This window comes from Crocodylus porosus, unplaced genomic scaffold (assembly GCF_001723895.1).
Source record: "Crocodylus porosus isolate Cpor-Errol unplaced genomic scaffold, CroPor_comp1, whole genome shotgun sequence".
In the NCBI taxonomy this organism is placed as follows: domain Eukaryota; kingdom Metazoa; phylum Chordata; order Crocodylia; family Crocodylidae; genus Crocodylus; species Crocodylus porosus.
In genome coordinates, this window is record NW_017728913.1 from 23,470,632 (window position 1) to 23,493,198 (window position 22,567).

Here is a 22,567-nt window from a genome sequence, read left to right on the forward strand (position 1 = left end):
TCTACTGCCTAAGTGCAGCACCCTGTACTTGTCAGTATTGAAACGCATCCTGTTTATGTCAGCCCACTCCTGTAACCTATCCAGGTCTTGTTGCAGTCTTTCCCTCCCTACTAGTGTGCTCACCTCACCCCAAATTTTGGTATCATCAGTGAATTTAAACAGGTTGTAATTCACCCCGTTGTCCAAATCACTGATGAAGAAATTGAACAGTGCAGGCCCCAGGACCGAGCCCTATATACATATATCAGGCTGTAATTTTCCATATGTGTCCTTTAAGGCCATGAATCCCAATGTGTAGTACAGGTAACACCAGTGGTATGCAGACAACCTGTCAGTGGTACGCGTTAACACATTTATTATAATTACTTTATATGACAAAGATTTGCCAGTGGTACTTAAGGATGAACTGAAAAAAAATTGCTGGTACCTAAGGTTGTATAGTTTTAAATTGGTGGTGCACAATCTGTCAGAGGTGGGAAGCACTACTTTAAGGGAAGGTATAGTCCAGTATCACCTGTCCGCAACCAGTGCCTGTCCCCCTGGTGGAATGGGGAAAAAACTGGTACTGAAGCCTGCTGCTGCAGTGAAAAGCATCAGCTGTGGACACTACCTGGGCCATGGTGGGGAAAAGCAGCAGTGCTAGGCACTTTCCCTGTGCAGCCTTTCGGAGAAGTGGTGGCAGTGGCAACTGGGTCTAACCCAAGGCAAGAAGACATTGGCAGGCAGGTGCTGCAGCCCCACATGTGAGGACTGTATGAAATGGCTACCTGGGCCAAATACAATCTGTTGCTGACCTGCATTATAGAGGATGAGATGGTAGAGTGGTTAAAGCATTTCAATATGGATCTAAAAGCTCAAGTTCAAGATTTGTTCTGGATTCACATGGAAGCTGCCCTTATTTGATTCATCTGTTAGAGGTTACCTGGTCAACAGGATGGAGAACCAAAGGCAGCCCACCTTCAATGCTGTCAATTGTGCTTCATGGTTACAGATGCTAGTATGCCTTAATCAATGTAGCATGAAGACCTGCCTATAACTTGGCCAGACCTTGGATAAATCTACAATTTGTCAAAATTGCAACACCAGAAAATACCACTTAATATAACATGTCAGGGTATAGGTGAATATAGTAATAGAATAAAAGGTACACAGATAAGAGAAGAATTAGAGGAAATAAAGATCTAACATTTTTTAATCAGCCTCAGCATGTTTTCTTCCTTAAAAAATATCCAGAAATGAGTCAAATGTCTTCAAATTTATATAATAAATTTGTGCAATAATAACCTGTTATTCCTCTGTCTACTAGTTCAGAGGGGTCCGAATACCACTAACTCTATCTGGTCAGAAGCATACAGTACTCTTTTTGAAAAACAAACAATGCAACTGACAATCATGTCACTGGAGAGAATGATGTGCAAGTTAATATTGCTTTAATCAAACAATTAGAAAAGTTCACATACCCACCAAGCACATAACAGTTAAGCATTTTTCATGTACATGATTCTAAATAAAAGGATTTTTTATGTCATTAAGCAGCAAATTATATTCATCCAAAGAACCTTGTCTGTAAATTATAAATAGCATTTCTCTCTTTCCTGGTGATATTAAAACACATTCGTATAAATGTAGGACATTTTTTAACGTATATGAAAATGTTATTTGCAATTTATCAGTGAAGACTGCGGTATAGGAGATCTGCATCAAAAGTAAAGGAACAACTCATTAGGCCAAAAATGTTGCAACAATTTAACTATTCTACTCCCAATTTAATTTAACTGATGCAAAATTTTCCATATGGTCACTTTCAGTTTGGTTTAAAGCTGGCAAATTACAGTATCTCTTTAGGTCATTTGGAATGAGAGTTAAAACCAACTGAAGTTAAAGTAGGTCAACCTTTCCCCTGGGGATGAATCCCAATGTTTCTCAGTCCAAAGAGCATAACTTAGATTTGATACAATTTTTTTAAATAGTTGTGTTTCCTCTCTAGAAAGAAAGGAAAATTCATTTTACCGATTATTACTGCTCCCATAAAGAATGGTTTAAAAATTAGTTACTTCTCATGAACATTCAAAACTATCAGGCTATATACAGAAGTGGTTAAATCTACAGCTTGACTCAAATTGTACTGAATACAGAGGAGAAAGAGGGCATAAAGATGTTTTAAATATAAAATGGAACTAAACATCTAGATAGTTATGAACCTGGACTTTATCAAATAATAAGCAAAACTATCAGTTTGTTTCTACTGCTGCTGTTTGGTGATCTGAGGAAAACGTATAGTATTTTGTATGGCTACTTGTAGGCAGTTAGCTGACCTGAAGAAACCACCATCATAATTTGAACTCTTCTCCGCAGACAGAAAGCTGAATAGACACTGAATTACACTTGAAAGGTGCTTTTTCCAGAACAAGGTTGAAGTACACTAGTTGGAGTGGGCATTTGAATTTGAAAAAAATATTTCGATTTCATTGCTGGAATTCTGGCACCTTTTGAAAGCAATTAAAAATGACCAAAGAAAGGGGGAGGAGTTTGAATTCTAGAGTATAGCTGCCCCCAGCCTGCATTATTAGCCAGTATTTGATAACATGCTATTTTGTTTCCATTAAAAGAAGGAAATACTAAAAATAGTCAGTTAATTCTTTGGTGTAAACCTGTTTACTTGCAAAGAATATATAAAAAAAATCCTATTTTTATGATCAAAATAGGAGCAATTAACAGTAGACAGCTTCCTTGCATGCATTTGTCAAGCCTGCCCTACCAACAAGTTGTGTCCTCAAGAAGTTCTCTCTCCTCTACCTTTCAGAGCCAGGCTCAGTTCCTGTCTACTGGTTCTCTCTTCTTTCAGCCTCTATGCCAGGGGCAGGCAATTATTTTGGGCACGGGGCTACTTACTGACTTTCAGCAAGCCATCGAGGGCTGCATGACAGGCAGCCCAGGGCAGATTAATTTTATAAATTTTTTAGTGGCCCCCCGGGCCAGATAGAATGGCCTGGCGGGCCACATTTTGCCCACCCCTGCTCTATGCACAGCTGCAACCAATCAATTGCCCTGCCCTAGTATTTGCAATTGGTTCACGCAGTCTATGTAGCTTAGTTTCTAACCAAGCTCTGTCACAGTGGGTGATAAATGAAGGGTGCCCAGTATACACATTGAGACTGATGGCAGCCATCATAACCGTCTAGCCTTATGGCCTCAGAACTTCCAGACCTAACTTTGACGGCCAACTGGAAAATTAAATTTCTGTTTCTAAAATTACATGACTTTGAAAAATATAAACACAATGGGTATTTATGTAAGACCACCATGTTAGATGGATTTCTACCCATAAAAGGTAACATGCTGAATGAAAAAAAATCAAAATACCTTTTTTAAAATTCAGCATAAATTATATGCCAGTTCATTCATTAAATACTGCTACTAAAATTTCCATGTTCATTTACCTTTATAACAATCAATGGCCATAAACTGTAAAGGAAACCACAACTTTGGCAGCAGCTGAACACCCAACTTAGCAGTGGTTAAGACTGCACATAAAACTACCGTACTGCAATGCAAGCGATGACACTTCCACTTGAACTCCTTGAACTCTATAACTGCAGTTTGATGGTCTGTCATTCTTAAAATACAATGGGTTTTCCCCAAGATATATTTTACCAATAGTTCCATAACCTTCACTCTAGCATTCATCTATGAATGCTGCTTTCCCAGAGAAAAAGAACTCTCAGTAGTGTTTTTAAATGCATGCATTTATGCTTAAAGTGGTGGAAAATTAATAGAACCAGTGTGATTTCAGCTCATCTGCTGTTGTTCTCATCAACCTGATATTTCTGAAGACGGTAGAAACTTGATTTCAAGGAATGGCACCCAAGTTCTGCTGCATATACTTTAACATTTGAAGTAGATGATTTTTTTTTAAACGGCCTTTCAGTGCTGCTAAATGAGAGTGCAATAAATATCCAGGCTTGAGGGCATGGTCATCTGCTTTAGCATGAAAATGTTTTTTCCAGCATGATTGGACATTTAATTACTTTCTTCACTAATGTATTGCAAATCAATATATTTGTAAAGACTGTTGCAAGTTTGTTTTAAAAGTATAGTTATAATACTTTGTTTTCCACTTCCTAAAAGCTATTTCTTAATAAAGGCAAGTGTTTTTTATTGTTTTTTAAAGGCCAAAAAGGAGCTAAATACAAATATTTTATAAGTGTAACACATGCCAAATCTTCATCCCTGTTTGATCCACTAGTTTTCAGGGTGGGTAAAAATCTACAATTTCTTTAATGAAAAAAAAATTGATTTTTTTAAATCAGATTTTTTTTTATTTAATTGCATTTTTTAAGATGCTTTTCTAACCAAACGAACTGTATAAAGATAGTAAACCTATATAAAGATAGTTTTAATTTAAGATATGTTAAAGCTCAAAGATATCATCATGGAATAGGGATTATAACTTCTAATTACAGTAAAAGTTCCGTTAACTGGCACCTTACAAGCCGGCATGCTCTATTAACTAGCATGCCGGCTTGTAAGGTAAAGTGAAACCAGAAGTGCCCACCGTGGTGCGCACTGCACATGGGGGTTCAGCCTGCAGTGCTGAGCCTCCGTGGTCTGGGGCAAAGCAGGCTGTGTGGGCCCGCCCCTCCCTGTTCCACAAGGCCCACAGGAGGGGCAGCGATGCCCCAGATACGGCGGGATAAGCGGCAGCCTGAACAGGCAAGGCCGTCTGTTCAGGCTGCTCAATTAACCAGCATATTTTGTTAGCCCACATTCCCAGGGGATGCCGGATAACAGAGCTTTTATTGTATATACTATTTGAGACAATATATTCATGTAACTTTTTTAGAAAAGTGTTATAAGTAGGTCACAACAGGCCATGGACTACATTAGGGGGCCAGTCTCATGGGGTTCCCAGAGGCTCCTCTATAGATTAGTAAAGATTAACAAAAAAAAACACTCTACCCAATAAAACTCAGTGCTCGGTCTAGAAGATCCCATTAAGCATCTCTGTGATGCTTAGTTTCAGTTCTCAAACTGTGGATTTTTCTCTCCAGAGGTAACATCCTTATTAACAGCAGTATATGAAGATGAAAGATTACAGACCTGATCAGCCTTCTAGTCTCTCTGCAAGTTTGTGTACAGAGTCAAGCCCTTACCTCTCTCTAGAAGCGCAAAGTTTCAAGAAGTTAAATGAGTATCAAACAAGAATGCACTTTATGTAGAAAACAATGATTAAATCGATGCTTCCTGACCAGTGAATTAAACCATGATTTTAAAATCGATTTGATTTAAATCAAATCCACCCTGCCAGTATTTCATGCAATAAGCAAACTTTGACTCCAGTCCTCCCAACTAAAGAAACTGCACCTTTGTACTGTAATGAAGTCAATAGCACTCCAGGACGGAGCTGGTGTCTTTGTGTGGATCTGCTCACAGGTTTGAGCCTCAAAATGACACAGATTCAAATGATCCCTCTTGGCCATAGCTAGACATACAGGGTTGTGCACTTGTAGCATCACAAATTAGCAGAGCATGCCCCTGTACATGCCTTTTGTTGCAGGACAAGTTGTCCCACAATGGGCAAACTTACCCTTGCCCAGCTCCTCCAAGCTGTTCAGCCATGGACAGCTTAAGGCTGGGGCCAGCACTGGTGCTGGCCCCAGCAGTCTTAACTGGAGCAGCAGGGGCACAGCAGGCAGCACAGAGGCCTGGCCAGCAGCCAGAGCATTGTACTGGACATCCTGGCCTCCATGTGCGTTGACACACACTTGTTGGGAGTACATTAAGCCACTTTTGGGGGATATTTTTTTGGGGGGTGGGGTTTGCTACTGGGAAATCCTAGTAGCAAATTTTAGCCCCACACTGCAAATTTGCCACCAAGAGGCTTTTGGCAGAGAAAGGGTGGGGGAAAAAGGGGGGGGGGGGCTGCCTGCCAAGCCACCACTGCTTGCTCCCCTGCCACTACTTTCCATGCCACAGTAGTAGAGGGACAAATTTAAAGCAGCCTTCCCTTCCAATATATAGAAGACTGTAACAAATTTATATTTTTTCATGTATAGAATCTAATTATTCAAGAGTTTTGGGGGGTTTGGGTAAATACAGTATCACTTTGAAAAGGAAACTTGCAGGCCTTTGAAATTTTTACTCTAAATTTGCATGTACTTAAAAAGAAAAAAATTCAAATATTTCCTGAGTGTCCTTCAGTCATAAGAAGAGCTCTCTCACTTGTTCTCAGATCCTTAGACAGCAAAACTGAGAAGTGTGAACCACATGAAGTGCTGTTTATGTAAATGTCATAACCAAATGATAACGACAATTCCAAGAATCAGCACTAGTTTAACAGCATCCTAGATGAATTATTTAATATGATATTTCATGTTTTAGACCAGTCTAAAGTAAAAACCACTGGGTCCATAAGGGGAAATGTTTATCAGCTCTACAGAGGGGTTTTGGGGGATAACAAAAATTCATCTAGCTTTTCTCATCCAGGTTTTCTTTTTGATGGGAAGGTGTCAGGAGGTTAATATCGTACCTAACACTGATCTGTTTTGCCATTTTTTGTGAAAAACAACCAGTTTTATATATAATGTAATGAGAGAAAAATGTGTTTGCATCACTAAATAGATAATATATAACAAGAGTTAGAACTAAAAATAAGATTTCAACTACTATAGATGATGCTCTTCTTAGTGAACAGACTACAGTAGAAAAGAGAGAAACATTACTTAAAAACATTTTCACAGCATAAATTTAGGCATATATATAAGAACAGGTGCAATTATTATTACTGTTCAATTTGAGCGAACAAACCTTGCTGAACCTTTTGAAAGTCTTAATTTGCATGTAAAAAGTTGAACCAATTTGGCAATCCATTATGCAATCGCATGTTCAGTAGTATAGACAAGTATGTTACTATATTCAAAGAGTTACATTGTTCTTATAAAAACATATCAATTTAACATATGTGCAATTTACCTTATTAAACACAAAATACACTCTTTGGAAACCAAATCTTAGAATGATAGCCCTCCTGCAGAGTATCTCACGGAAGTGAGAAACTAGAACTACAATGAAAATACCCTGCAATCATACTTACGGAAACTGCCAACTACCCCCATTCATTTTACTAACATGTAGAATAAGTTCAAAAGAACACAGTCTGTAAAGCTGTGACATCTTCCAGTAAACACAACAGACCACTTAGATCCTTGTGTATGAAGAACAGCACATGTAAAAGAAAGTCTGTGATGCATGCAAATACGAAAGCATGGTGACAAAACTGCTGAATAAGTAGAACAGGATGATAAAACTGCTATAGAAGGACAACTTTTTCTACCTTGAAAACAAAATACTTTGGATGTCCAAAAGCACACAGAACATTAGATACTATCTGAAAGGTAACAAGTAATACAGCATATTGCACTATTAAATATACATGAAAAATCTACATCAACTATGAGTTAACTACAGTTAACATATGCTGTTATCATCTGCCGCTTACTCAACTGCTCCCCTTCAACTTTCTTTCTGATTTCAAATCTTGGCAATCTTCTCCTCACCTGCCATTCTTCCACATATCCTGCCTTCGGTTTTCCTGCACAAGAAGCAACTGACCCCTTCCCTTAACTCCTCCTCTTCTGTTATAGTCATGAAAGTTCCTTATCTGCTCTCTTTCTCTAATGCTTCCTATTTGACTCAGTGGGTCTTGCTCTTCCTTACACCAACTGGTATGCTCTCCCTTACTCTTTTCTGGTTCTTTCACATACAAGGTAAGTATGCTTTAGTCTATCCAATCTACAAAAGTCTTGACCCGACTTGCTTCTCCTTTTCATCTCTGTTATTTCAATGCAATATTCATAATGACTATTTGGAGTTCCTCTCTTCTAGTTTTACCTTGATCCTCTCCAACCTGCACTCCACAGATCCTAGCCATGCAAAAGTCTTCAGTTATCTCTTCCTAATCAAAGCTCAGAACCAGTACTCCATCCCCATCCTCCTTGACTTATCAAATGCCTTCAACACATTAACCACGCTCTTCTTCAAATTTTCTCCTCCTTTGATTTCCACAACACTGTTCTCTCCTAGGTCTCCTGAATCTTAGGACTTCATGTTGGTTGAAGGATCTTCCTCCTGTCAGTCTATCTTTTGGTCTCTGGCCCCTCTTCCCCCTCTACACATTATCTTTGGATAGTACCATCTACAAAAACAAATCCAACCATCTCTACATTGATTTACAAGAGCTACCTCTTTACCCCAGACCCATTTCTGTTTTCCAAAAGTAACCATCTCACAGAGGCCTATCCATCACCTCAAGATTAACATGCCAATGACAGAGCTCTAAATTTACTTTCCTATCCTCCCCCTACCACACCTCAAACCAATTTATTTTCTCAGCAACACAATCCCGTCACTCAGAGCCAAATGTTGACATCACCTTCAGCTTAGACCTCTTCCTATGTCTTCACATTCAGGCTAATCCTAAAAGCTTACAGACTCTTTGTGCATAATACTACTAAGATATGACCTTTTCTATTGATCCATACTACTAAAATTCTTGTCCAAGCTCTCATTTCAGTTACGGCAACATCCTTCCTGGGGGCTTTGAAAAAAGCAAACTTGCTGTGCTCAGACCTATTCATACTGTTGCTTCAAAGGTGTACCTGTGCTCCTTGCTGATTGCTTTGACCATGTCATTCCTCTCTTTACATCTTTAGAATAACACTCCATTTTATTTCAAACACAGTAAGGTCTTCACTTCCATCTTCCTTCATAGCCTAACCCCATCCAACTTACCCTCTCCAATTTACTCTCAAAATATTAGTTCCCATATCTCACTAGCCCATGATACTGACCTCCACCACCCATTTTTAAATTTGCAAAGGAGCTACTTTATGCTTTCTCTTACACTATCCTTCATGCTTGTGTGAAGTGCCCTATAAACACCCACAAAGCTATTTCATTATTTACTTCTAAATCCTCCTTAACATTTCCTCTGGCGTGTTGTGTTGCCTACAATAAAAACGTAAAAGCTTTCATTGACTAATACTTTCTCATTGTTTGCTTGTATTTCTCCATCTCATCATTTACTGTGGTACTTCCCTCTCAGTCTGTATTAACCTGTTGTCTCATCTTATGCTTGGATTGCCTTCTCTCTATCATTGTGTTCTGTGTTGGTACAGCACCTAGCACAACAGGATTCTTGTACATGACAGGGCTATGATATGCTAATATGAAGAGTCAATAAATAAAACCCCTCCAGCATTACATAGAGAAACACTGAGACCATAAGAAGACACTGATGGTACAAATTACAAGCTCTATTTATCATTGGATTCCATCAGCAAAAACCTGGACACTGGACCTCAACCAGGATAAACTCAGAGGAGATGGGTGAAGGAACCATTAGTATTGCTCAGAATCTGGGACCACCTCCCCCATGTTCCCACACTTCACTAAGGACCCACAGCCAGACTAAACAATCCAGAGACTTGGTGGGGACTGGTTAGAATGGAAGTGCCTGAAAACAGTAGTGACCAGCCTTTTTGGCAGGTGTGCCATAAGTTAAGCCCCCACCCTCCCCGAGTGCCACTCTGATCCCTGCACCCAAGATGCATATCTAATAGTTTGCACTGAGGTGTAACAGAATGGAGACAGGGGGACTCAAGTCTCTGATGGTGCACCACTGCTGGGAGAGGCATCATCACCAAAAGCCAGGTTGTCACATGTGGGCCACAGGCTGGCCACCCCCAGTTTACTGTGCACCTCCAGGCAGTCTCCACTGGCACAGCTGCCATGGACTACTAATTGTAAATTAAAGCTAACCTTCCCCTAATAGGAGAATATCCAGTAGAGGATAACAGTGAAAACAGGGTCTGTCTTCCTTGGACATGGTAGGGGACTGTACATACACTAATGCAGTCTAGGTGAATTAGGCCCTATATTTCTTATATAATACCTCATCTATATTACAAACACCGGTTTATATTGTTTTCACATTCAACTGATAGAGAAATCCAGAAAGCGAAAAGCATAAATACTGAAAAGTATGCATCCATTTTTAGAAAAAATCCATTCAGAAAATATCACTTCTACATTTTCAAGTACAAGTACATTTCAGGGAAACACTCTGAACTTTGTTTTATTTCTTAGGTTTAGAAGCTTTTTTTTTGTTTTTTGGTTTTTTTGTTTGTTTTTTTTTTACAGAACCTATGCTTTAACCCAAGTTGTATTTCAAAGGATACCTTTTAGTGACTATAAATTGTTAGACCATAGATCACATCTTTTTCTGAAAAAATGCCAGTTCTATAATACAAAGTTTTTAACAGCATACCTACCAGGTACACAAGAAGACTATTGCACAGTAACCTAATTAGATGCACAGTAAATGTCACATATCTGCACATGCACCCCTATTAGGCTGGAACAAACTCATTTAACTCCACAGCAGGATAGTACTATCCACAGTAAACAACTCCACAGCAGCGCACATGTAGATGCTGCACTGCCTGGCTAGAGCATGACGGTGCTTCAGTGCAGTGGCTGTCTGCTGGCTAGCTCCATACTGAAGCATCCGCTTACTCCAGCCAGCCTCTGCCCATCGCATTAAGCTGGGGAGAGCAGCCCTTGGCTAGCAGGCTGACCCTCTGGGCCCCCTGCCAGCTAGGGCTGTTCGGGCCTAGCTCAAGAAGGTGCGGTCCCAGGCGCATGTGAAGATAAGCTCTGGAGTTTATTCAAGTGCGTTAATATGCACATGTAGACATGCCTGCTAAGTCATTAGTTAAGGACCAGAATCTTTACCTATCCTATCATCAAAAATCCAGAATAGAAGTTAAACAACATGTTGATAAAGTCCATTGCCACGTTTGCTACCACTAGAGAAAAAGTTGTCTGCAGGCATGTTAATTTAATGAGGTTATGGAACCGTGTTAAGTTAAACCTCTTTTCAAAATAGCTTAACTTTATTGGTATGGATAGACCTTAACAAGCTACTTTAAAGATAGGTCCTTACAGCTATCTAGATAGCAAGATATATCTAGTGCAAGCAAAAAAAAGAGAAAAAGAGAAAGCTTGTTATATTATGGAGCTTTTATTTAAATCAACACAGAAAGAAAGTACAAAGTTGTCCAATAGTTGGAGTTAGTTTTTTTTAATTCAAACATCTAATGTAGATACCTGATTTACATTCAGAGGCATTGCCTTTGTCTTTCCTGTGCTTATTTAAAAACAGGCTTCTAGAACAGCTATGCCCTACATATGCCAAGTCAGATACTCATCTGACAGTTTTTAGGCTTCCTTGATTTAGAAAAATCTTTACAATGCAGTCTAAATTTTTCAGCTTTTCTAAATCTAATAGTATAAAGGGAATTATATTAACAGCTAAACAATCAAGTTCGCATATGATGATGAATAACTGAGAACTATTATTTCAAATTATTTAACTATTGATGCTCTTACAGCTTTACTCAAACAAGATGACCAGCTTCCTTCCCTTTATTTCAGTAACTTAAGTCTCACAGGACTGAATAGTTTTTTTGTCCTACAGCAAAGTATTTCACAGAGGCATACTCTCTTTTGTCAATTCGTGGTTCACAAAACCTCTAAAAAACTGGTTTTAGTCCTTGAAAAAACTGTTAATGCACAGGTATATTTTGAACCTCTTTAGGGGACTGTGAGAAATGGGACCTGAAGGGTGTGTCATGGGGTTTTTTTTTCTGAACAGAAAACACAATCAGAGCAGAGTATGGTGACCTCACCTGTAAGAAATGAATCAGTGACATGGAACAAAGGTGATTTCCCTTACAAAGGAACAACACAGGTTCAGAAAACTGCTTCAGTGCTCTTGAATGCTTCAAGTATCTGCAGTCCAATGGAAATCATTACTATCCTGGGCTTTGCTGTTGTTCTTTATTTATTTTTAGCTGCTGATGAAAAAAAATAAAAAATCTGCAGCATGACACACTTCAACTCAAAGACGAAAAGAAAAATCAACGTATTAATTTTATCCTGAATATTATTCAAATGTTGACCTTTGATCAAAATGTATTTATGTTCAACAAATATATTCCCAGTTGGAAATTATAAAACAATACTTCATAAATATACATAAGCAATGAAACCAACATATTGTCCCCGAACTCTCTGAAGAATCACATGCATTTGAAAGGTGCAAAGGGCAAACTTAAACACACTTCCTATCAGAGTTAGTGTATCAAAACATACCCAGCCCATTTTTAAAGATATATTCAACCTTTTAGGTTACCAGCACTTTTGCAATCATTATTATTAATACTTTAAGTGAAAAACTCTTATGGCTGTTTTGGAAACAGTTGCAGGTGCATACTGGTTCAATTTTTGGACTATACAAGTATCTCTACTATGGATAGTAACAATTAAGTGTAGCAGATTGGGAACACAGGACTGGAACAAAGAATTAGTTCACTTAAATATTTCTAAAAAGTATTAAAATTTCCAAAATAATCTGACTTCGAACAACACAATGTATGTTGCAGTGATAAGCTGTTTGGGTACGTGGAACAGTGCCTTTTATGCTCTACAGCAGAGGAGTCAAACCCATGTGTGCCTCCGAGCTAGATCCAGACAGCAGGGCTCCTCAAAGGCCATATCTGAACCACATGGTGCTTCCCAGGCAGAACTGACCCAGTAGCAGTGTGGGGGTTAACACAGCCATATTTTCCCCCACCCCATCAGTAACATACATCCCCGGGGGGCTTCTTAGCTGGGAATCTGGCAGCAAACCCAACCTGTTGATCCAGTCCCTGAATTCCTCATGCCTCTGGGAACCCTGTAGACTGACTGAAAAGGTTCCATGGGCTGGATCTGGCCTGCAGGCCATGTGTTTGACATCCCTATTCTACAGTATTTCAGGTTTACTATTTAGAATCTACTATGCTCAAAGAATAGGCCTAGACAGTACCACAGCTTCTATAACCTTCCTGAGAAATTATAATCAATAAGTCCTTTTTTAAAGATATCTGCGTTTTGTCACAGAGAGGAGATATATTTGATTTTTTTTCATAGGAGAACCTTACAAAAAAATTACTCATGTTGAATAGCTGAAATTCGTTAAGCCATAGTGCTGGTATGTACAGCCACTGTGGATATGCATACACCTCATGGACACAAACTTACATGTCTAACTGGTTGTACCTGACCAGTATACAGCATGCCTCAATTCTTGGCGACACACTTGGGAGAAAGGAGTGAACTGAGGAAGGAGGTGTGGGGGCAGGTCATACAATGTACAAACAGACAACATATCTTAAAGAGTAAGGTAAGCACCTGGATCTTCTACTTCAAGTGACTGTCCATTTCTACACACTCAGGCCAGACACAGGCATGGGCGAACCAGGCAGCTGCTCGAGGCCTGGACAGAAAGCAGGCCTGAAAATGGTAAGTTTTATTATCATTATCGTTGTTATATCAGATGAAGGGGCAAAAATACAAGTTCACCTAAGGCCACCAGGAGTCTAGGTATGGTGCTACACATTGTACTGCAAGTAACTTCAAAGTAATGACCAGCCCATTTGGAGGCGGAAGGAGGAGACTAGCAACTGAAGTAACAGCTTGCTGAATACAACCTCTAATCTAGAGGCTTCAAGAGTTGCAAAACAATGTAAATGTGCCGACAGAGCTCTAAGTTGGCTCTTTCCAGATGTCTAGCCTGGATATGCAAGTGCTGCCTGAGCTCTAGTGGAGCCCACCAATAACCATACAAAGTTCCATCTTACAGAGATCCAGTTTGGGGCCTGAGTGGTTATTGCCATCTATCTCATACTTGCATCCTCTCCATTACTGCTGCAGGAGCCTCAGAGATGACCAGGTCAGACACATCTTATGTGCAAAATTACTCTATCCCAGGAGAAGAGGGTTGGTATTTCTTGTCTACTTTATTTGACTCCGCAGACCACCATTGACAGAATGTTTGCTGACTCACCATAACTGCATTGTTTACAGTGGATCCCAACCTTTTTAGACCACAGACTGGAAGTGGCTGCGGACCGGCAAACTGCAGTCTGGAAGTGACTGGCATACTGCAGTGTGGCAGCCAACCCTTTTTTTATACTTGATACAAGAAGGGTTGGCTGCCACTCCACAGCCAACCGGTCACTTCTGGTCTGGCAGCTTCCTGTGGACCGGCAGCCAACCCTTCAAATCCTGGTACCCAGCCGCAGCTTGGGGGCTGGAAGCCTCTGGGCTAAAACACTTTCTCCCCACATTGAGGCCAAGTTAAGTCCTTGATTTTTCCCATGGGGATAGAAAGAGCTGGGTCTACCCTCTTGAAAGTACTAGAAGCCATGAAGTTGTGAAGTGCCTGAGGAAACCTCACAACTAGAGAGGAGGAGGAGGGCATCAGTAGGATGTTACACATCTGTCAGCTGGATCATGGTCTTGTTCTGGGAACAGACAAACCATGGGATAGTCTTGGGTGCCAAGGCCATCAGTAAGGGCAGAAAGAAACTGGGTGAGAGAAGCTTTTGTGATGTGAAGCTGAAGGAGGTGGAATAAGATTTTTAGAGTAAACAAATCAGCCCATGCAAAGGAAGTACAGTTAAAATGATAGAAAGTTCTTTGACTGCAAAAAGATGCCCATTTCTGCAGCTGCTTTATTGTCTGGAAATTTCCAGCTGGCTCTTCTTTGCAGTTTTTCCCCAAGGCTACATGCCAGGGGTAAAGAGGAAAGAAGAGGCTTTGCCTTGGTCCTAGTTTGCTAGATATGGTGGTAGGTCTCCCCTGCACAGTTCTGGGTTGGTCTGAGAAGAGGTCCCAAGTGGCCCCAGTTTTACTTATCTGTTTACTTTTGCAGCTGTTTCTCCCTACTGCATATAAATATAAAAGAAAAAAGTAACAAACAACAAGAAAAGGCTAGACACTACACACAAATTACACTGGCTCAATAACTTCATTGACTGGTGTTTTACTAGTCTGTCTATCCAAGTATTTCTAATGATGCCTAAGTTTTATGGTAATAAAAGAAAACCTAATTTAACAACTGCCCCCCACCACAGAAATGTTTAAACTGTAACTTTTAAACTTTTTTTTTGACTATGCATTTTCTAAATAATCAAAGTTTGTCTGTAGAACAGAAACATGTGCCACACTTAACAATTTATTACACTTGCCTTTAAAAAAAAAAGTACTATTCCATTTCAGAATGAACTATTTCCTGTTCCAATGAAGACTAAAATGAGAAAAAAAAACAGCAAGGCATACTAGAAATATTTCAGTGAAGATGGTTAAGATGTGGGTTTTTTCAGGTAGGAGTATCTTTCCAATGATACATAAAAGAACAATTTAATTAACGGGAAATGGCATGTTGCATTTTTTAGCATCACATACAAAGTTTGTTATTTTCAAACAAAACAGTCTATTTTTGACATCATTATACATTTTAAAGTCACATATAAAACTTAATTATCGTCTCTATGAATGGTTTACACCAATAATTAATCTTATTTCAAAAGTAGTGCTAGCATGCAGTTAATATGAATAAAACCTTCCTGAACTAGCAGCATCATTCACAGTATATATTCGCTCTATTAATTTTTAAAGCATATCAATATCACACTAATATTCCAGTCAGACATATATTTCTTTAGCAAAGGATAATGAAGTACCAGATTCCAGCCATTAAAAAAGAAGAAAAAGTCTCTCTCTCTCCTTGTATTTATCTTATTTACTACTGATTGTCCAAAAGCAATGTGAAATCTCTCCAACAATTTAACACTAGCCACAGGACCATCCTTGGCACAGGAAACATACTATCAAGAGTTCCCTAATGCAATCAGCAAATCACACTGAGATTTAATTTGACTATCAAAAGTGGCTTCTACTATGGTAGTACCTAGTGGCCCAAATTGATACTGGAGCTCCACTGTAGGAAGCACTATGCATATTTGCAAAGTAAGAGGCAACCCCTATTCTAAAGAGCATACAATTTAAAGAGAGAGTCAAACAAATTAAGTATTATTGTTTGCAGATGGGAAACAGAGGCACAAAGGAACCTGAATGACTTTGTGCAAGGTTATAAAAGGAAGTCTATGGCAGAGCCAGGAGTTGAACCGAGATGTTTTGAATCCCAATCTAGTGTTCAAGTGCCAAAACTATTCTTCCTGTTTTGCCTTGCTTACAGTAAATTATTTAGAAGTCACAATGCAAGAGACAATTAGTTTTCCTACTAGAGATATAATTTCCACTGAAGTCCTATCAAACAAGATACAAAACTGTTATACAGAAATAGTTAAAATGCTACTTTCCTCAACCTCAAAAACTTGAAACTACATAGCCAGAAACCTTATGTGAAAAAACAGTATTTGGTAGATTTAAAAGAGTATGCAAGGCAGAAAAAACAGCATATGTATAAGGCCCATAGAGCTTCCACAGATTTGTACTCATTCCTGAATGTTAACATGCCTCTCTGTCCCAGCCTTTTTAAATCACAGCATCAGACACACCACCTCACAAAACAGTCTAAGGAACTATACAGAACAAAAATTAAAAATTTAATCTGCAGTACTGAGCCCCTGCAAGCATTTTCTAATTGATGATCATCTGTGTCACCTTAATTCTGCCTCCTTGCAGATTCAAAATGTACACTGACATGGAGGTCCCAAGGGAGGAAAATAGCCTGTGACCTTTTTAAGGGAAGACTACTTTAAAACGCATACAGTCTCCCAGAATTAAAGTTGTATAGACCAGTGGTCTCCAAACTTTTTTGACCACGCACCCCTATCAGTAAAAAAATTTTGAGCACGCACCCCCAATATATGTATATTTATATAAATATAAATAGAAGTTCTAATATTTTCTTCCCGCACCCCAATGGATCGTTTTGCACACCCACTGAGGTGCACACACTCCATTTTGGAGACCACTGATATAAACCACTGAAAACCTGACATTTTCTAATTTCAAGCACTTGACTTTGGAGCCTTAATTGTTGATGTCTTTTTGTGGATGATTTTCTGGATAATTGTTAAAGAACTAAAACAAAGACATTTATTTCATACAACTGCAATCTTCCCCTTTCAGAATCACGTATCATCATCAGGGTTTGACTTCTGAACCATCAGCTCAGACATCTACCACAAGACTAAATGCATTAACTGAAAACATGAGAAAGTTGATATCCCTAGGGTTCAGGAGGCAAAAGGAAAGTGGCCGTTAGTGTCAAGTCCTAATGGTCAGGGGAGTCCAGCCTGGTCCAATTCTTTCTTCCTCACCTTCTAGAATATGGAGGAGCTTCTGGCCTTTATGGTAGCCTCACCAAAGGGAATAAGATGATGGACCATACAACATTAAGTCCATAGAAGATGGTTGGAAGGGGGAGCCTGAATGCACTCTCCTCTTCTCTCCTGTCACTGTTTCTGTATCTCCCAGAATTTCCATATATCATGAACTACTAGTTTTGGTGGTGGTATAGACTCAGTGCTTTATAATGCATTACATTACTATTTTCCTTAAGAATGCAAGTGAGGAGGAAAAAATCTGATCTTTACTTCATAATTCAGCTAAACCTAATTTCATGCAACAAAAAAGGCATTTCTATGACCATGTGTGTTCTTTCTGCTCTATTTCAAAAAGCTTCTGCAAACAACTGAAGCGTTAGAGAAAAATAAGTTTCAAGAATGTCATGTAATACAACTAATTCAAGTAACATTTTTTCCTATTAGTCCTCATTATGGGTCTTGTCCCTTTTCTCCATAATATGGATATTATTACCGCTAGTCCTACACTGTCAACCAGACATCCATATATATTTAAATACAGTCAGGACCTCTTCTATTGACTGTCTGATAAATATTGTTCAAAGGCATGGGATATATATAATATGCTAGAAATAGACCACAAACATCAGTTCAGGAAAGAGTTATGGTAGGTGTTCCAAATCCTGTGATATTTAGTATTTTTCTTCAAATCCCAGAACCTGAATCAGATGAGAATCTTAGCTTTTAATTTTTCAAAATAAGTTTCTAAGCTTCCTGTTTGCAGAGAAGAGTTTGAAAATATGAATTCTTAAAAAAAAAACTTAAAGTTTTTGTTTGTTTTAAGTCTTAATGTCTAAGCCAGCTTCAGGATGTTTGAGAAATGACTTTATCTTTCAACCAGTGATTTTCAACCAGGGTGTCACAAGACCCTTAGAAAGTCTAAGGACGTAAGGGACATATGTGATAAGTATGAAGTTAAGCAGATAAGGAAGGACAGGCTCAGGCTTCCCTGCCTGGGCATTCCCCTACCCCCACTGTCTGGCCTATCTGAAAGGAGGCAAGTACTGTAATTAAAGAAAATAGTTTTTGAAACAGGGTGCTGCTCAGTTCGCGAGAGTTATAGAGGAGGGCCTTGAGTCTAATAAGCGGGGGGGGGGCGTTGACTTTTAAAGGTCTGAAAACCACTGCTTTAAACACATGAAGTTAAAGTGTATATCCAGCTAGGCTGGGCACACTCTCACAGGAATGGTTGAAACCAGAAACACCATGAAAATATGGGGGGGAAAAAAAGCATGCAACTGGGTGATGAATTATAAAGTGCACAAATTCAAGAAAGATAATTACAGAAAGTAAAAAACAACTATTTATATTCCTTCGTCAAGAGATTAGGACACATCTCTAGTTTCTTTTAGCTGCTGCTGAAGAATTTTTGTGGATAATTTTCTAGATAATTTTTAAAGGACTATAACCAAGACATTTATTATGTACAACTGAAATCTTAATTTCAGATCCAAGACGAACATAAACCCACCTATAAAACTGCAGAAAGATTTCTTAAACAAGTATGCCAACCTCCAACTACACTACAACCTTCACAATACAAACATAATTTTCAGCACATGGGGACATGCTCTCTTTTGCTTATTAGATGGTGTTTTCATGCACACATGTAAAAGGCAGCGCACACTGCAGTTAACAGTAGGGCTAGCAATTCTCCCATCAGTGACCTAGTTCAGAAACTCATGCAACAGCATATGATGCATTAACCTTTCCTGCAAATTACTGCATCTTCTAAAAAAAGAAGACATTTACTGGTTTAGTATTTCTTTAGGGTATAAGCAGAATGTTTGTGACTTGATAGCTCTGATCTAAGTTTACTTCACTTAATGTAACAGCAATAGTCACTTATTAGTTTCCCTTTAGAAAAATTCCATAGCTCAAGAAGTCTGATTCTAGCATTAATCTAGAAAAATGACTCTTTCATCACCAACCACCAGTGAGCATAACTTATTTCACTATTTTAAGAGAGACCTACTGCACTCTGCTACACAAACTATTTCATTTTCCTGTCTCTTGTCCCTTGTACTTCTAATTAAAAAAAAAAAAAACCCTAGGCAGTTGCTTCCTTCCCAGAACAAGCACCTGTTTTTTGTTTGGTGTTTTTTGTTGGGTTTTTTGTTGTTGTTGTTTTGGGTTTTTTTGGGGGGTGGAGGTTAGGTATGTCCTCTCAGCTCAAAAAGGAGTCTAGACTAGCAGAGGTGGGTGAAAGATTGCAGATCAACCTTTCTTTCCCCCCCACACTGAATGAGAATGTCTACGTTATGTCAACCAGACAACCTTAAAACTCTGGAAACAAGATGTGTGCAGTATATTGTAAGTGCTCAAGTCTGCCACTAATGTTCTTTCAACATCAGTTAACTGCATGAGGGAACCACATGGTCACAATTCAAATGGCACATGGTAAAACATAACTAATAAATTGAAGCAACATTCCATATGTTATCACTTTCTGGTCTGTGCAACATGTGAAACAAACATTGCACAATATCAGGGTATTACAGAACATTTCAGTCTAAGAATATAAAAGAGGAGAATATCTAATATTAACTTTCATGGCACTTGCAATAAATCTTCGGAAAGCTATGAAAAATCACAGTACATCAATGCACTATAAGCCTCTAACTTTTCTGAAAAACTCTCTTACAAGTGCAAAGATTTAGAAAAGACTAACAGATAATGTGTAATGAAATGTCCTGATACTTTGCATTTTTGCAATGGAAGATTTTTGGTAGCTGCTTAGAAATCATAGTACATTTTCAAGATAATGAAAAAGATTATGTTTATTTCTGAAACTGCTGCCAGTTTTTTCACAATGTTGTTTAAATTTCAAATTTTATGTAAAAATGCAATATCCTCTTGGTTTTCTATTCACACCAATTCATCTACTTTTTATGGGCAATATTATATAGAGGTCATGAAACACAGTACAAGAGAATGTTATAATGCATTATTTAATGTTCTACAGAAAACTGTAGTGTAAATATTAAAACATAAGGCAGATTGCCTTCAGAGGCACACCTAAATTGATTTGAGAAATATCAGGTAAGCAGTAATTATTTAAACCTAATCAGTGCAAGGCACTGATTCCTCCCCTGGCTGCAAAGAAAACTAATAGTCATGCTGTAGAAAATTTACTTAAGGTAAAGAAAAGACATACACAATTAACACTTTAACTGTCTTCTCCAAATTCCTGAGACCATTTCTCGAAATACAATGCATTTTTCAGAACAGGTATAGCACTTAAAATCATTAAGCCAATTTCAGTTCATACCCGGAAGCTCTGAATGTAAAAGCAACATTAAACACGCAACAAAACTTTTTCAAAGACGCTAACCTGCCCTGTCATTAGATAAAGTGGAGCTAGGTCAGTCATCTCATAAAACATTCTTCTCAATTACTAGTTCTAGGAGAAATTGTAATAAATCAAGCTATTGAAGTCTTGATTATAAGGCATGAAAAATCCTACAATCTGAACAACTGCCAAGAAGAAACAAAGGCAAAGATGCAAGCTAATGTTTAACTCTCAGGCCATAGACTTTATAAATACAAAACAACCTCAAACTTCAGTATCAGGTGGGAGATAGACATTCTCTACCAGCATAGAGCAACATAAATAAAAGACCCTGAATGCAACACCCACAAATATCTAATAGGTTTGCTACTTCAGTGTACTACACTGAACATTTTAAAGATAAAAATTTGTATTTTTTTTTTTTAAAGACATTAATAAAATTTGCAGGTAAAACAATCAGAGGGAAAAAAAACAGCCAACACATTAAAATACTAAAAAAATATGAGAAAACGCTGAGATCACATACCTAATTTGATATAAGGTTTTAAAAAAAATCATCAAACTGTACAATTTCAGGGCAAAATAGGAAAACTCCTATTCCCTTTAATGGGGCTGGGTGTTTATCATATCCACAATATGAGTTGCATAATATTGAAATTTTGGTAACAATTCTTGGGAAAAAAAAAATCAACAACCTAGAACAAAATTTCCAATGTTGCAGTTACAGTTATCGAGTGGAGAGCAATTTTAAATATTCTTCACAAAAGTGTTTACAATTAACAGTTATTTAATCATTTCACACCAGTGGTCTTTTTTAAGTTATTTCATTTCCTGTTCAGAATCAATGGTAATATTACAGTTAGGTTGGTTCTCTCCTCTCTCAACTATTTTAAATTAAACAAATTTGATTTTCAACAGATTTCATGCATACTATTTTTTAAACATATTTACAGATAACCAGCAAGAGAAATATATGAATTCTGAACCCAGTACAGTATATTTATGAAAACTGATAAATATTTTTCCTTCAGAAATTTCCAACAGCTACTCCAAGCTTTTCGTTTGTTCAGTGTAAACATTTGATTACTTTTCTTGTGAAATAACTATTTTGGAGACATAGACTGATACCTGAAACTATGTCTTATCATTTACAGTGGATACTTACCCTAACAGGGGGACTTCGTGCTTGTACTCTTTGCTGCTGTCCAACTTGAGAGCCCTGGGGGTCCTTTGAACCACAATTAACAACAGTGTTGCTCTGGACTCTTAATGAATTTGTACCACCAGTCCCACCACCAGTACCAGGTTTTCGGGGTCTCTGTTTGATGCCATCCAGTAGTCTAACCAACAAAATATTGCTAGGAAGTTCATCAACACTGCAGTCCACTAAAGTCCTGCACTCTGGGCATCGAAGCTCATTTCGAGAACTCACAATGCCAAGCAAGCAGCGTTTGCAAAAGGTGTGTTGGCAAGGCAAGACTTTTGCAGAAGCATCAAGACGTTCTAAGCAAACAGGACACTCCAACAAATCCAACAAAGCTGATTCATCCATTTTTCATCTATTTCAGCAAAAACAAGCCTTGACAAAATTCATCTCTGTTCTGAGCGCTTCAAGGGTATCAGGTTATGTCCATGCCTCTTCAGACTCTACCCTGAAAGTCTTGGGAAAAAAAGAAAAGGAGTAAAGCATTAATAATCTAGAAAAAATAATTAGCTCTTAAAAATCAACAAAAGTGTTTCCTCTGAAAAAATACTGCACGGAGAAGCATAAAAAATTAAGAGATTTCAAGTCTAATTCAACCCAAATCCCTAAAGGCATTTAGTTTGTAGATTAACTTATTATAATGGAAAGTTTCCTGTAAATTTCAAGATTTATGAAAAACAATAAAACACACAACACCACTGGTCACTACAGTGCCTGTCTTATCTGCATTACTCAGCTGCTTAGCTCAACCCTGAGGATCAATAGGAACAATAAGGTTTTTTTTAAACT

General features: G+C 38.3%; 1 protein-coding gene across 1 annotated transcript in view; it reads right to left on the reverse strand.

The window, feature by feature from the left end:
* The window catches only part of SH3RF1 (SH3 domain containing ring finger 1), a 148,920-nt gene extending 126,662 nt beyond the window's left edge, over positions 1-22,258 (reverse strand). Inside the window, exon 1 of the mRNA XM_019534597.1 lies at positions 21,740-22,258. Within this exon, the coding sequence (XP_019390142.1) occupies positions 21,740-22,126 (387 nt within the window). The 5' untranslated portion in view covers positions 22,127-22,258. The remainder of the gene's footprint in view (positions 1-21,739) is intronic.
* Between the last annotated feature and the right edge of the window lie 309 nt (positions 22,259-22,567).